Genomic DNA, 15,637 nt, shown 5'->3' with positions numbered 1-15,637 from the left:
GTGGGACTTGGAGGCAACCAACTGCAGCAGCAACAAAATCAACACTTTGGAAGCACCCGGAGTAAAACAAATTCAAACGATATGACTTAATATTATTACAATCCCCAAGATAAAATTATATGAATGACTGCCTTTCCTTTATGGACATTGCATGGAATTGGTTGCCTGCAAATTGTCTCATGTGGCATTGCAATGAACAATCAAAATGCACATACCCCATAAGTGCTCAGCATAGCGGATCAGGCAAAAAATTTAATGATAAACAACATTATTTTGCCATCCAGCCGAGGGCGCCCTACTCCCCCCTCAGTGGTAAATAAACTGTTTGTTGTGTGATATGATGTGATGGGATGGCGGAGGACTGATGCTGCCAGTTTAGTGGCAGTGGGGTGGCATGGCGCGGCACACACAAACAACTTCAGATAGCAATGAGCTCCAAAAGTTTGAGCCTTTGATCTTGATCTTGACATGACATAAATCATAAATGGAGGTAGGAACAGCTCCTTTTGGGCGCTCAATATGAGGTCAGGTCGAGGAGCTCTATTAATAGTTACACCATGGAGGTTACACATGGGCACTACACATGCGCTATTGAGTGTACGCCGCACCCAGGTTGGACTTTTCCGTTGCGACAGTGGCCGACTCTGACGATCGACGTCCTACCAACCATCCATGGTCCTGCATGGTCCTACCTACCAGTACCAATAACAGTGTTGAGCTAGTTCCAGTCCTTTGCAGTATTTGAGAACAAGCATCTACCATAATTCTTGGCGTAATACCTTTCTAGTTTCTTTCTTCATTTCTTCATGATTGCTCAATCAAATTGAGAAACAGCCCTCTTTGTTGTTGTTGTTGTTGTTGTTGTTGTTTAGTGTTACTGTTAGTGTTAGTAATTATTATAAATATAATAATTCTTATTATATCTTTTAGGAATCTAGTTAGAAAAGAAGTCCAGGACTAACTGAAGTAACAATAAGATAATATTCAAATTATATAGTTTTTGAGAAAGAGGTAAATTCTTAATTTACTCAAATAAATAAAAGGCTTCAGGCCTGAAGACTTCAGTGAATCTTTTAATATTTGTTTAAGCGTCTGAAAGAACACATATTTTTGTGCAAGAAAAGTTTTTTTTTTTCTTTTTTCACTTTTCTCTTGCAACTTCCATTGGACCACTTTTTTGAGTAACAATGTTCACAGATTTAATTATTTTATTCATGTTTGGGTACCTACGAAATTTGTCAGTATGACCGATATATTGACAAGTTTCGAAAAAAGGAGTACAGACGTGACAGAGCCCAAGTAAAACTAGGTCTACATGTTGGGGTGACCAAGTTAGAACACGTCTTTATTATTCCAAAGTTGTCCAGGGGTGGATTTCGCAAAGAGTTTAAGACTGGTCTTATATCTCAAGTAACAACAGACGAGTTACTCGTCCTAACTTAGGACTAGCCATATATCATTGTTACTATCTCCTAGGACTAGTGCTTTGAGAAATCGACCCCATAGTGCCTTTTAAGGACACAAGTGTCACGACTGTAGCGGACATCGAACCCCACACTCTGCTGATTAAACAATGAAGAGTTCGGTGCTCCGAGTCTTAACTGCTTGGTCACGACATATCAACGTGTAGTAAAAAAAAAATCAGAAGTCAATTAGTAAATCGAGCAGTTCAGTGAATAATTCTTGCTGGTATTTATTTTTTTATATTTTTTTGTGACATTGTCTTCAGGATTCATGACCAAAAATGTCTTTTATCAAATACGATCAAACCTGTGACTTCCCAATTCAGAATCTTCCTTACGGAGTCTTCTCAACTGCCGAGAACGTAAGTGGAAACAAAAGAGAATACAATACCCTGACTGAAACTAAAGACAGTGAATGAAACTGACTACTGCAACAATTACACAATACAATCAGACTTTGGAATGCACTCCCTGCAGACGTCATGATCACCGCTCCATCAGTGATCATCTTCAGGTCACACATTAGTTCCAACTAGTGTTGTTTTTACTTGCACTTATTTACTAAGCACAACTTTCCACGTTTCACGCACACATAGTCTTCACCTCAGCTTTTACAAGAAAATGGACCTTTGCTGAGTAGGCCTACCAGTGTAGATAAAGATCTATCTTTCATCCCATTCCCCACCACTTTCAATAGCAGTTGATTTGAATTGTGTTTTTTCCACAAAACTATGCGTGAAGTACTACGATTTTTTTCAGTAAAGATAGTGTGATGTTTTAAAGTTTCTGTATCCTGCCACCGTTTATTCACTCTTTTTTTTTTTTCAAAAAGAATATTATTTTATCTGAGTATAAAATTGATACTCGTGAATTATTAAATAACCAATGAAAACGTGGTGGCAGGATAGAGAAATGTTTCCATCTTCATGAGACATGTCAAACAACCATCGCTAATCCTGTACACCACCAAACAGACCACAAGATTTGAGACTTTATGAAGAATAGATTTTTAAAGAGAGCATGTAAATGTGTCATTTAAATCATGGTTGTCATTATAACTGCTTTCTCTTGATGTAAAAATAGGCACAACATCGAATTGGTGTTGCCATCGGGGATCAGGTGTTGGATCTATCTGTTGTTAATGAGCTCTTCGATGGACCCCACCTGTCTGAATGCAGAGATGTCTTTGACAAGGTATCATTACTAACGTCGCTGTAGTGGCAAACTCAATGTGGTTGAAGTGTGATACACAGGTGAATGGCAGGCCTTGAAATAATCCACACACAGCACCCACATCCACTGCAGTGGTGCCCTGTGCTTTTGCTGATGGGTGCCCTCTGCAAGATTCCATAACAAACTTACAACTTCTTCAATTAAATGCCCCTTGCACACAAATTTGCAATAAGGGTGTTTTATCTCTCAATGTTTTCTTGCAACTTCGATGACCAATTGCGTCCAGTTTTTCACAGATTTATTATGTTTAATGCATACATGTACGTATCTTTGTTGGGATACACCAACTTGAAGTGAGAATTACTGGCCTTTGACAATTACCAAAGCTGTCCAGTCCCTTTAAAGCTGTTCTTGTCATAGGACAGCTCTTTTTGTGTATCTACATTGTGTTCCTTGCCAATTCTTTCTTAATAACCTTGTTTGGTAACCATCAGAATGTTGATGTTTATGTGACTTTTAGCCTGTCCTTAACGACCTGATGGGTCTCGGCCCACCTGTCTGGAAGGAAGCTCGTCAGACCTTGCAGAAGATTCTGTCTGCTGATGATCCTACTCTTAGAGACAATGCTGAGCTTAGAGGAAGGTAAAGACAATACAGCACTTGAAGTTTGCACTGGACTGCAGGCCCGAGGCCAGTGGTCTTAGTGTGAGGCCAGTAGACTTAAAGGCAGTGGACACTGGTAATTGCTCAAAAAAATTATTAGCTTAAAACCTTTCTTGGCGACGAGTAATGGGGAGAGGTTGATGGTATAAAACGTTGTGAGAAACGGCTCCCTCTGAAGTGCCATAGTTTTCAAGAAAGAAGTTATTTTCCACGAATTTGATTTAGAGACCTAAGATTTAGAACTTGAGGTCTCGAAATCAACCATCTAAACGGACACAACTTCGTGTGACCAGGGTGTTTTCTTTTTTCATTATTATCTCCCAACTTTGATGACCGATTGAGCTCAAATTTTCACAGGTTAGTTATTTTATGCATGTGTTGAGATACTGTGAAGGCTAGTCTTTGACAATTACCAATAGTATCCAATGCCTTTAAAGGGAAGGTACACGTTTGGTAATTGTCAAAGACCAGTCTTCTTACTTGGTGTATCCCAACATAAGCGTAAAATAACAATCCTGTGAAAATTTGAGCTACATGTAAATTGGTCATCGAAGTTGCGAGAAAATGTTGAGAGAAACAACACCCTTGTTGGACGAACTTGTGTGCTTTCACATAGGAATAAAAGACATCTGGCTAGAAGTCTTTTATTATTTAGTGAGAAATTACCTCTTTCTCAAAATCTATGCTACTTCAGAGGGAGCCGTTTCACACAATGTTTTACACTATCAACAGCTCCCCAATGCTCATTACCAAGTCAGTTTTTCAGTTAATATGCGTTTTGAGTAATTACCAAACGTGTATTTTCCCTATAAGCCCAGTTCATACTTGCTGCTTAAGGGTAACCAAAGTTTCGTGCTTACTGTAGCAGAAAAAATGTCTAAGGTGTAAGCGTGTAAGCATCGGAAGATGAAATTTGGCCCTGCCTGGCTTAAACAAAAGAAAAGTTGTCCAAGCAATAACTAAATAATGAGATTAATCTTAGTGGGGCATTTGTGTTTGTCAACACACCATTCTTGATTCTTTTATTTTGCTTGTATGTCTGTTTATTTCAGAGCCTTTGTGCCTCAGAGTCAAGCTGTCATGCACCTCCCAGCTAAGATCGGAGACTATACTGACTTCACTTCTTCCCTTCATCATTCTGTAAATGTTGGCAAAATGTTCATGGAAAAGGGTAATGAACTTGCGCCAAACTGGTAAGTTACTCGGCAAGGTCTTTAAAGGCACTGGACACTGTTGATAATTACTCAAAATTGTTAGCAGCATAAAAATTTACTTGGTAACTATTATGAGCAGTGGAGAGCTGTTGATTGTTAAAAACATTGTGAAAACGGCTCCCTCTGAAGTAATGCAGTTTTTGAGAACTCATCCTAACTCGAGATAAGACTAGTCTTAACTCTTTTGTGAAAACCACCCCTGGGTACTAATGTAAAACGCCTTGGGATGGTTACTGTGAAATGTTCATGGCATAGAGTTATATTTAGAACTAGAGGGCGCACTGGTGATGCTGCTTGCACAAACGCGACGGGACCACAAGGAGACACGCGCGCCATTGTGTACGCGTGTTGAATGTGAAGTACTTGTTAGAGTTTGTGTTTATTGAACGCTACGGGATGCTGTTTTGTCAACTTACAAAATGGCCGCACTAACACACAGTGTGCAATGCTGTTTTGTCAACTTGGAAAAATGACCGCATTCGCGCATGCCGGGCCACGTATATAGGCCAGTGCGCCCTCTAGTTCTTATATATATAACTCTATGGTTCATGGTCGTCAGTTTTAAGAGTAATCACCAAAGGTAAGCACTCCCTTTAAAACTTCAGATGTATTTGCAAATTTATTTTTAAGGGATGGGGAAGGGGTGTCTCTATTTCCTACAAAAATAGGATATCATTTACAGACAATCACAACAGTTTGGGTTCTAAGCCGTTTGTGCTTAGCCAAGCTTGTCGGCTTAGCAACTAAATGAACTTGATCCTTAGTTGTAAATCAGACACGTCCCTTCCCGATTCACTTTTTGAACAGCCGAGTTTCTCTCCTCTTCTTCTCAACTTTCTTTTGAGGAAAAACTGTGTCTCTGTTTTGTAGGAAGCATCTTCCAGCTGGTTACCATGGACGCGCCTCATCAGTGGTCGTCTCGGGCACACCAATCAGACGTCCCTACGGTCAGACATGCTTTGATGAAAGTAAGTACTCTTGGTATTCTCAAAGTATAGGGGGGTTTGGTTAAAGGTTAGCTCGTATGTATTGATTCACTGTTTTGAGTGGTATGATTTATGAGCTTTAGGTCTGTTAAAGCATCCTTATAATGGTTTTGCTACCTTTTGTACATGTACATCAAGTTTTTGGCCATGAACTGAATCTCTACTCACTGTGTATAAAGATGTATGTAATTAATTTATCTGCAGAAGTTACAGCTTCATTAGTCCCCAGGTGTTTGAGAAAAAGGCAAAACTTACAGAGCAATGTTTTCAGGAGAGTCGCGTAGATCCGTTGTACTCAAATTATTATGCTAAAATAATTTTTGTGAAATTGTTTTACATTTTCAAAAACTACAGCAACTTAGCAAGTAACATTTTAAGGGAAGCTTTCTATAATTATCGTTAAACCGTGTAAGTTTAGTTTAAACCTATGGACATTCGTGTTTTGTGGTCCTACAAAAAGTACCCAAAACCTTTAAACAATGGTGTTAAGAAGTAATAAAAAAGTTAAGTACGAAGAAAACTTAATTACTTTTGTTTATTCTCTCTATTTAGGCAAGTCTCCAACATTTGGCCCTTGTAGACTGATGGACTTTGAATTGGAAATGGTAATGTATAATATAAAAGGAGTTATTTTCACAATTTCTACCGATTTCAATCCGCCCATGAAACAGATGTCAACGCACTTTCTAGGATGGGATCAGGACTAAAAATAGAATACTATACCCAGTCATTACATCACTGTCACAAAACCTTAACCCACATGTTTGGTGGTATCAGTGTTCTCAAAATGCTTTATGCTTCATGTACTTGGAAAAACTACCGTTCAATGTTCAAGGTTTATTGTTTCCACAGTAACAAAATGTAATACAGGCAATAATATGTACATGTCCAAATAATACAGTTGGTAATTGTCAAAAACCAGTCTTCTCACTTGGTGTATCTCAACATCTCATGCATAAAATAATAAACCTGTGAAAATTTGAGCTCAATTGGTCGTTGAAGTTGCGAGATATGAATGAAATAAAAAACACCCTTGTCACACAAAGTTGTGTGCTTTCAGATGCTTGATTTCACGACCTCAAATTCTAAACTTGAGGTCTTGAAATCAAATTCGTGGAAAATTAATTCTGTCTCAAAAACTACGCCACTTCAGAGGGAGCCGTTTCTCACAATGTTTTATATTATCAACCTCTCCCCATTACTCTTTACCAAGTGAGGTTTTATGCTGATAATTATCTTGAGTAATTACCAATAGTGTCCACTGCCTTTAAACCAGGTAGAAATAAATACACTTATGATATGGGGAGCTCACTAAGAAGCAAAGCTTGTAAATGTGAGCCCCAAACACATAAAACAGGTACACTCGTTAAGCCCGAACTGCTGGGGGTGTTCTTGTGTTACATTAATACAGATATTAAACTATAAAACAGTAGACATACAAACAAAACAGATCCAAAGACGGATGAAATCAGCAGAGAAAACTAAGTAAGGATATATACATTTATAAGTTAAAGGGAAGGTACACTATTGGGAATTGTCAAAGACCAGTGTTCTCACTTGGTGTATCTCAACATATGCATAAAATAACAAACCTGTGAAAATTTGAGCTCAATTGGTCATCGGAGTTGGGAGAAAATTATGAAAGAAAAAACACCCTTGTTGGACGAATTTGTGTGCTTTCAGATAGGAATAAAAGACTTCTACCTAGAAGTCTTTTATTATTTTAGTGAGAAATTACCTCTATTTCAAAACCTATGCTACTTCAGAGGGAGCCATTTATCACAATGTTTTATACTATCAACAGCTCCCCATTGCTTGTTACCAAAGTCAGTTTTTTTTAAGTTAATATCTGTTTTGAGTATTTACCAAACTTGTACCTTCCCTTTAAATCAATTATAAGTTTGGATTACAGTAGGTTTAAATGATCGCTTGACTCTTTTTGGTGCCATTTATTTGAAGAGTGATTACCAAATTTAAACCTTTTGATTATTGGACAGGCTTTCTTTGTTGGACCTGGTAACGACTTGGGAGAACCTATACCGGTCACTAAAGCCCAGGATCACATCTTCGGAATGACTCTCATGAATGACTGGAGTGGTGAGTAATGTTTACAGATAACCCCATGGGCCTGATACGTCTCCAAAAACATCTCCACAGGGATGCAAATATAAGATTAGGTGTTTTCTTTTCTTCTGTTAAAGGCAGTGGACACTATTGGTAATTACTCAGAATAATTATTAGCATAAAACCTTTCTTGGTAACGAGTAATGGGGAGCTGTTGATGGTATAAAACATTGTGAGAAACAGCTCCCTCTGAAGTAACATAGTTTTCGAGAAAGAAGTAATTTTCAATGAATGTGATTTCGAGGCCTCAGATTTAGAATTTGAGGTCTCAAAATCAAGGATTTGAAACGCACATCTTCGTTCGACAATGGTGTTTTTACTTTCATTATTACCTCGCAACTACGATGACCGATTGAGCTCAAATTTTCACAGGTGTTTTTTATGCATATGTTGAGATACAGCAAGTAAGAAGGCTAGTGTTTGACAATTACCAATAGTGTCCAGTGTCTTTAAACATGCTTTATACAACACATAGGACCTGTGGCTTCCTGTCCCATCCGAAGGAACGAAGCAACAATGATTAAGTGTCTTGCTTAAAGAAAATTACTTCTTTTTCGAAAACCACATTACTTCAGAGGGAGCCGTTTCTCACAATGTTTTATACTATCAACCTCTCCCCATTACTCGTTACCAAGTAAGGTTTTATGCTAATAAGTATTTTGAGTAAATACCAATAGTGTCCACTGCCTTTAAAGCCATTGGACACTTTCGGAACAGAAAAAAAATTAAAATTCACAGATTTACAAATAACTTACAGAGTTTACAGAAGGTCATGGTGAAAGACTTCTCTTGAAATATTGTTCCATGAAAACATTAAAACAATTATCAATTCTCGCTGTCGACAATTACGGATTTATTTTAAACACATGTCATGACACGGCGACACGTGCGGAAACAAGGGTGGGTTTTCCCCATTATTTTCTCCCCCGACTCCGATGACCGATTGAGCCTAAATTTTCACAGGTTTGTTATTTTATATATAAGTTGTGATACACGAAGTGTGGGCCTTTGGACAACACTGTTTACCGAAAGTGTCCAATGGCTTTAAAGTCACCTGGAAATAGAATTTGTTTTCTTTCAAACATAAGAGTATATATAAAACAGTTTTTTTAGTAATTGTTTGTCACGATTTATATGTTTAAAAAATATATAAAGTTGTTTGGGGGCTGACTCCACCTACCCCTTTTGTGACGTCAATCGAGGCAGACTTTGCCTGCAATGCATATAGTTAACACACGTGCAAAGTACATGTACGTCCAAGTTGTGAGTTGGTGCATTTCAAAAAGTGTTTTTCTGCATTCAGCAGCAATACACCTGGTCGGCATTGCCAGAAAAAATATTTTTTATTTTTTTGGAAACGTACAAACTCACGACTTGGTCCGTACATGTACTTTGCAATTGTGTTTACTCTACGCATTACAGGCAAAGTCTGCCTCGATTGACGTCACAAACAGCGCCCTCTCGGGTCGGGGTCTACTCTTAAATTTGTAAATAACATAAAAACTGATTGTTTAAAACCTTAGTTAACTACTTATTCACATTCCACTCATCAAAACACATATATTAGTGACAAAAGCTTTATTTTGAAAAAATACCACTTCCAGGTGACTTTAAAGAACCCAGTTACCCGCAAAGTAAATAGAAGAACTTTGCCCCAGAGTTCCTTGTAGTGGCTACTGAATGTGCTGCTGCACCATGTTAACCATTAGAAGGTCTGCATAAAAGGGTCTCTCAAAAGTCAAATCCTAGCTCTGATCAACCTGTTAAAAACCAATAATGAGTGATTTGAAAAAATGAGTGGTGTGATAAAGCGCTTTATAACACCCCTTGCAAAGATTCTGCCTGCTCATTGGTTTAGAGCGCATCACATGACATGTCTTAGTTTTGCTACACGACGGCCGTCGGTTTGCCATGCGCTAGTCCGAAGACTAGCACATGGCGCCGTGCGCTAGTCCGACAGACTAGCACACGGCTTGCAGTACCCAGACGTCCGTTGCGTGTACGAGTATGATAAATTAATAGTCTGTAACCATTTCGGATTGCACGACACGACATGCAACACACTCAGCAAAAGTGTTTGCAATGTATTCGCGTCGTCCGTGGATTGTACATGTAGCATTCAGGTCTGTAACTTAATAATAATAGTACAGTATTTAGAAATGTTTGGGGTGTTATAAAACAAATATTAACTGCTTTTACTCGTGCAATGGTTAAAAACTATGACTCCCTCGGTGATCCCCGGAGCGTTCTATTTTGCCTCGGCTTCGCCTCGGGAAAACAGAACGCTACGGGGATCACCTCGGGAGTCATAGTTTTAACCATAGCACTCGAAGCAGTCAATATTTGTATAAAATAAGTGTAATCATTATTTTTTTTCTGTTGTAGCTCGTGACATCCAGAAGTGGGAATACGTTCCTCTTGGACCCTTCCTGGCCAAGAATCTTGGAACCACAATAGCACCCTGGGTCGTCACCATGGAGGCTCTTGCTTCATTCGCAGTCCCAAATGTCAACCAAGTAAGGTCATCTTGTCGTGTAATGATTGGGACCCACCCATGATTAAAGCTTGATGGGCTTTTTTCTCAAAATGCCATTGTTTCAACATAATATGTTAAACTCAACCCCAGCCTCGCTACCGTGAATAAAGCGCTATGTAAGAATGCAATATTATTGTGGACTGGCAGAGCGGATAAGAGCACGGAACTCAAGCTCTGGTGATTCTGTTCAGCAGAATGTGGGTTCGACAGTCGTGAACACTTGTTTTCTTGAGCAAGACACTTAACTGTAATTGTTTCTCTCCACCCAGGGGTAAATGGGTACCTGTGAGGGCGAGATGGGTTCTTGTGATTGTTTTAGCTGAGTAGCGCATATTTGTAGCACAGGCTGTATACTCCTCAGGGAGCTGAGAGGGTTTAAGTAGTAAATGAAATGGTCCAGTTGCCCGGGGTAATGTGTTGGAGCGCTTTAAGATGCCCTTGGGGTGTGAAAAGCGCGGTATAAAAACCAACTATAACTAGTTTTGTTATTCTTTTGGCACAGGACGTTAAGCCTCTTCCGTATCTACAACACAAAGACAACTTCAACTTTGACATCAACCTTGCAGCTGCCATCTCTGCAGATGGAACCAATGGACCTGTGACGATCTGCCAAACAAACTTCAAGGTAAATTCCTAACCAACTTCTCACTTTGTCTTTAAAGGCAGTGGACACTATTGGTACATGTAATTACTCAAAATATTTGTTAGCGTAAACCTTACTTGGTAACAAGTAATAGGGAGAGGTTGATGGTAAACATTGTGAGAAACATCGACCTCTGAAGTGACGTAGTTTTCGAGAAATAAGTAATTTTCCATGAATTTGATTTCGAGACAACTTCGTGTGACAAGAGTGTTTTTCTTTCATTATTATCTCGCAACTTCGACGACCAATTGAGCTCGAATTTTCACAGGTTGGTTATTTTATGTATATGTAGTGATACACCAAGTGAGAAGACTGGTCTTTGACAATAACTAATAGTGTCCTTTGTCTTTAAGGTACTTTTGTAATGACCCCAAGTTTTGTGTAGTTATAACACATAAAGGAACTAGACAGTGGACACTCGGTAATTACTCAAAATTGTTAGCATAAAACTTACTTGGTAATGAGCAATGGAGTGCCTTTAAAAGGAGTGTCATACTTTTTGAATGACCAATAATTTTGTTTTTTTTTTTATCTGAAAGCTTTGTTTTGGTAATGCATCCTGCAAAAATTATTTTATCTGAAATGCCCCTCGCTGTTAAGAAATCAGCGAGTTTTAGAGATTCAAGTTTCAATTGTGTTTGTTTGTGAATGCTGCAACAGGAGGTGCAGTAGGTACCTGCGTCAACTCTGCTAAACGTGTATGTTCTTGATAAAAACATCCTCAACTTTGTTTTCCCTTTTGCGTTATTTAGGACATGTACTGGTCCATGAAGCAACAATTAGCCCATCATTCTATCACAGGATGCAACATGAGGCCAGGGGACCTTCTTGCGTCAGGAACCATCAGTGGCCCAGTAAGTATCACACACATTTATTATGGAGGAGCAATCGTGCACTATTGTTGCACACTGAATTGGATTGTCATTTTCCCCCAAGGATGTGCAAAACCCACGGTAGAATTATACCATTGACCAAAGCCAGTCACGGTAACTTTCCGCGTGACAGCGGAAGAAAAAGTCCTATTGGAACACAGCTTAAAGACCTGGACATTGTTGGTAATTGTCAAAGACCAGTCTTCTCACTTGGTGTATCTCAACATATGCATAAAATAACAAACCTGTGGTAATTTGAGCTCAATTGGTCGTCGAAATTGCGAGATATTAACGAAAAAACGAAAAAACTCCCTTGTCACACGAAGTTGTGTGCTTTGCTCTTTCAGATGCTTGATTTCGAGACCTCAAAATCTAATTCTGAGGTCTCGAAATCAAATTCGTGGAAAATTACTTATTTCTCAAAAACTCCGTCACTTCAGAGGGAGTCGTTTCTCACAATGTTTTATACCATCAACCTCTCCCACTTACTCAGTACCAAGTAAGGTTTTGTGCTAATCAATATTTTGAGTAATTACCAATAGTGTCCACTGCCTTTAAATGTGTTTGCCATTTTTGTTTCTCCTCATCAGACGGATGACTCCCTTGGCTCAATGGTTGAGCTCTGCTGGAAGGGTACCAGGGAAGTGGCTCTAGGTAACGGAATTACACGCAAGTTCCTTGAGGACAAGGATGAAGTTATACTGACTGGTAAGATAAAGGAGTGAAGTCACCATTTCCTTTTCATTAAATTATTATTAAAAAATCTTAGTATAATAAAACCATGTACCTTTCTAGCAGTGTGTGTTTACTTGAGTCAATGACTTGGGCTTGAGTCGCCATCTTCATCGACTTGTGGCTTGACCTGACTTTGGGAGAAATTGAGCTTATTTCTGGACATTGTGTGACTTGTGGCTTGACTTACAAAATTTGACTTTTGATTTGACTTGTCTTGTGACTTGACTTGCAAAAATTGTTCTTGTGACTTGACTTGACTTGTGAAAATATCATTGTGACTTGAGCAAAAATGACTGGTGATGTGACTTGACTTGGGCAAAGATGACTTGCGACTTGCCTTGTCTTCAGAAAAAAAGCCTCTGTTAAAACAACGCTGCTTTCTGGTGATAAACCCTAAGAGACCTACCAAAATGGAAATTAAGTTTTAGATGTGGGAGGAAAACCTTAAAAAGGGAATCTCACCGAGCATGCCCAGTGCAAGGCTGTGGTCCTGGGCCCAATTTCATAGAGCTGCTAAGCACACAAATTTGCTAAGCATAAAATTTCTTCCTTGATAAAAACAGGATTACCAATCAACTTTCCACATGAATACCAGCAACAAGCAATATGCAACAAATAGAAATTTGGTTGGTAATCCTGTTTTTATCAACGAATAAATTTCATGCTTAGCAAACTTTTGTGCTTAGCAGCTCTATGAAATTGGGCCCTGGTATCTAAACCAGGGTCCACAGGGGTGAAAGGCAGGGAAGAAACCAGAACCAATCTGGATGAAATCTTCAACTTTTGAAAGAGGCAGGAATCAGCCTCATAACTGAATTGAAAGTTCCATCACGTGACGTGTTTTGGCCGAGCAGATAAGAGCACCATACTCAAGCTTTGGTGTTTCTGTTCAGTAGAGTGTGGGTTTAAGACATTAACCATTGTTGCTGCGTCCTTCAGATGGGGCATAAAGCCGTGGATCCCTTGTGTTGTGTAATGCACACAAAAGAACCCAGTGCACTTATTGTAAAGAGAAGGGGCTCGCCCCGGTGTTCCTGGCTGGTCGATATTGCATATTGCGCCACATCACCTTGTAAACCATTACAGGGTGCTACCAGGAATAAGCCTCATACTTCAAAACTTAGCTCCATAGATTTTTGTAGGAAAAAAATTACTGAGCAATTTAATACTATGCCCATCAGGTTTGATATAGCGCTATATGTAAGAACCAAGTTTTTACTTTTATTAAGTATTTGTATATTTTGTTTCTCTCAGGTTACTGCCAGGGTGATGGTTATAGAGTTGGCTTCGGAACCTGCACAGGAAAAGTTCTCCCTGCCATCAATCCTATGCAGTGAGTCGCGGAGAGAGGTCCTGAAAAACTTGCCAGCAGAATTCTGAGAATCGTGAATGCCAATTAACTTGACCTGTTTTCTTTGTTTTGTTCTGTTTAAAGAAGACACCTTTGGTAATTGTCAAAAGACAAGTCTTCTCTCTTGGTGTATCTCATCAAAATATGCATAAAAAATAAACTTGTGAAAATTTGAACTCAATTGGTCATCGAAGTTGCGAGAGAATAAAGGAAGAAAAAAAAAACCTTGTCGCACAAGTTGTGTGCTTTCAGATCCCTTGAATTCGAGACCTCAGCTGAGGTTTTATGTGAGGTTTTATGTTCAATTAGTTTAGTGAGAAATTTCTTCTTTCTCAAAAACAATGTTGTCGTTACTTTAGAGGGAGCCGTTTCTCTCAATGTTTTATACTATCAACGGCTCTCCATTGCCTGTTACCAAGTAAGTTTTTATGCTAACAGTTATTTTGAGTAATTACCAATAGTGTCTAGTGTTTTTATGAGCTGTATTGAAATTAAGGGTCATTTGTTCATTGATTTTACTGTAAACCTCTTTTAATCTTTTATTATTACCAGAGTTTTACAATCTGTTTGTTATTTTCTGCTTATTGCTTTTACATGCAGTATCTTATGTTTTGGTGGTCACTACCTGTAGCTGTAGACCCTGTTTTGTTTAGCATTAAGTGTAATTGGGCAATAGGATATTGTCAAGTTTACTTGCGTTTTTTGGTTCATTTTATGGAGTGCTTTTTATGTTATTTTTTATGAAATGTAGGTTTTCTTCTGTTCTTCGTTGTAAACATAATAGCATTAAGCAATAACATAAGCATTGTGCATGTATTCTAGAGGAAATTTATAAAAAATAAAGACATTATATTTCCATTATATATATTATATTCCAATATTTTTGTTATATCAAGTTTATGTACAGGTGGCAATGTTCAATAAACAACTCAACTTTACACTTCCTCATATTTCTCAGTTTTGTTATCTCGTACTCTCTTGGTGTTTCTACTTTCAAAACTTCAGACAAAAGAATTGGTATCAACTTGGGGTTTTACAGCATTAAAACGTGTTCTTTTCAAATGTATTTTTTTTTTCTTTTTTCGATATGGGTCGACAAACGACTAGTTATGCTTAATGATCATATCACTTGTGATCTGAGTTGCTTGCCACACTTCGATTGTGTGAATTATATTCATGTTTAACACGGACTTACATTAAACTTACACAGTCCTGAAGATAATGATGGTATATAAACCTGAAAATATTATTTGCTGAGGTGCTGTAGTTTTTGAGAAATGAGTAAAATAATGTCATGAAAATAATTTTTGTCTCGGTGATCATGAGTTGACCATTATTTTAGCATGTAAAAAATATATTTTCATGACATTTTTTTACTCATTTCTCAAAAAGTACAGCATCTCAGCAACTACTTTAAGCTTTCTTCTATTCGTTATCTTTAAATTGTGTAAGTTTATAATGTAAATCTGTGGACATTGTGTTTTATATTAGAAAAAGCTTTCGGTACTCAAGGAAAGTGATCGACACTGGACATAATCAGAATACTTGGTATAGGCCTACAGGGCAAACTATATGGACAAAAAAGGATTTTGATTTAACAATGTCTCAGTCTTTTTTTATCTTGTCTTCTTCTTTTGGGTAGGCCTACAATCAGCATTTGGTAATGTTGTTAAAGACCAGTATTCTCACTTGCTGCATCCCAACATATGCATAAAATAACAAATCTGTGAAAATTTTGACTCGTAATTAATTGGTCATCAAAGTTGCAAGAGAGTAATGATAAAGAATAACAGTGCTAGTGGTTTGCAAAAGTCGGTAGTCTATATTCGGTATAGCGCCCTCTCTTGGTTGTTATTGTTTAGTGTTGTGATGGCTGC

General features: G+C 38.2%; 1 protein-coding gene across 1 annotated transcript; it reads left to right on the top strand.

The window, feature by feature from the left end:
* The first annotated feature begins 379 nt into the window (after positions 1 to 379).
* Positions 380 to 14,710, top strand: LOC139937874 (fumarylacetoacetase-like). The gene is made up of 13 exons (XM_071933247.1): positions 380 to 772; positions 1,730 to 1,825; positions 2,547 to 2,657; positions 3,157 to 3,278; positions 4,352 to 4,492; positions 5,384 to 5,481; positions 6,052 to 6,104; positions 7,497 to 7,596; positions 10,009 to 10,139; positions 10,662 to 10,784; positions 11,555 to 11,656; positions 12,265 to 12,382; positions 13,664 to 14,710. Exons 2-13 carry the CDS (start codon positions 1,745 to 1,747, stop codon positions 13,744 to 13,746), a joined length of 1,263 nt encoding a protein of 420 aa, XP_071789348.1. The 5' UTR covers positions 380 to 772; positions 1,730 to 1,744; the 3' UTR covers positions 13,747 to 14,710.
* Positions 14,711 to 15,637: the final 927 nt, after the last annotated feature.

This window comes from Asterias amurensis, chromosome 5, assembly GCF_032118995.1.
Source record: "Asterias amurensis chromosome 5, ASM3211899v1".
NCBI classification, from domain to species: domain Eukaryota; kingdom Metazoa; phylum Echinodermata; class Asteroidea; order Forcipulatida; family Asteriidae; genus Asterias; species Asterias amurensis.
Note: the sequence above shows the minus strand (reverse complement) of the source record. Positions and strands in the feature narration are given on the sequence as shown.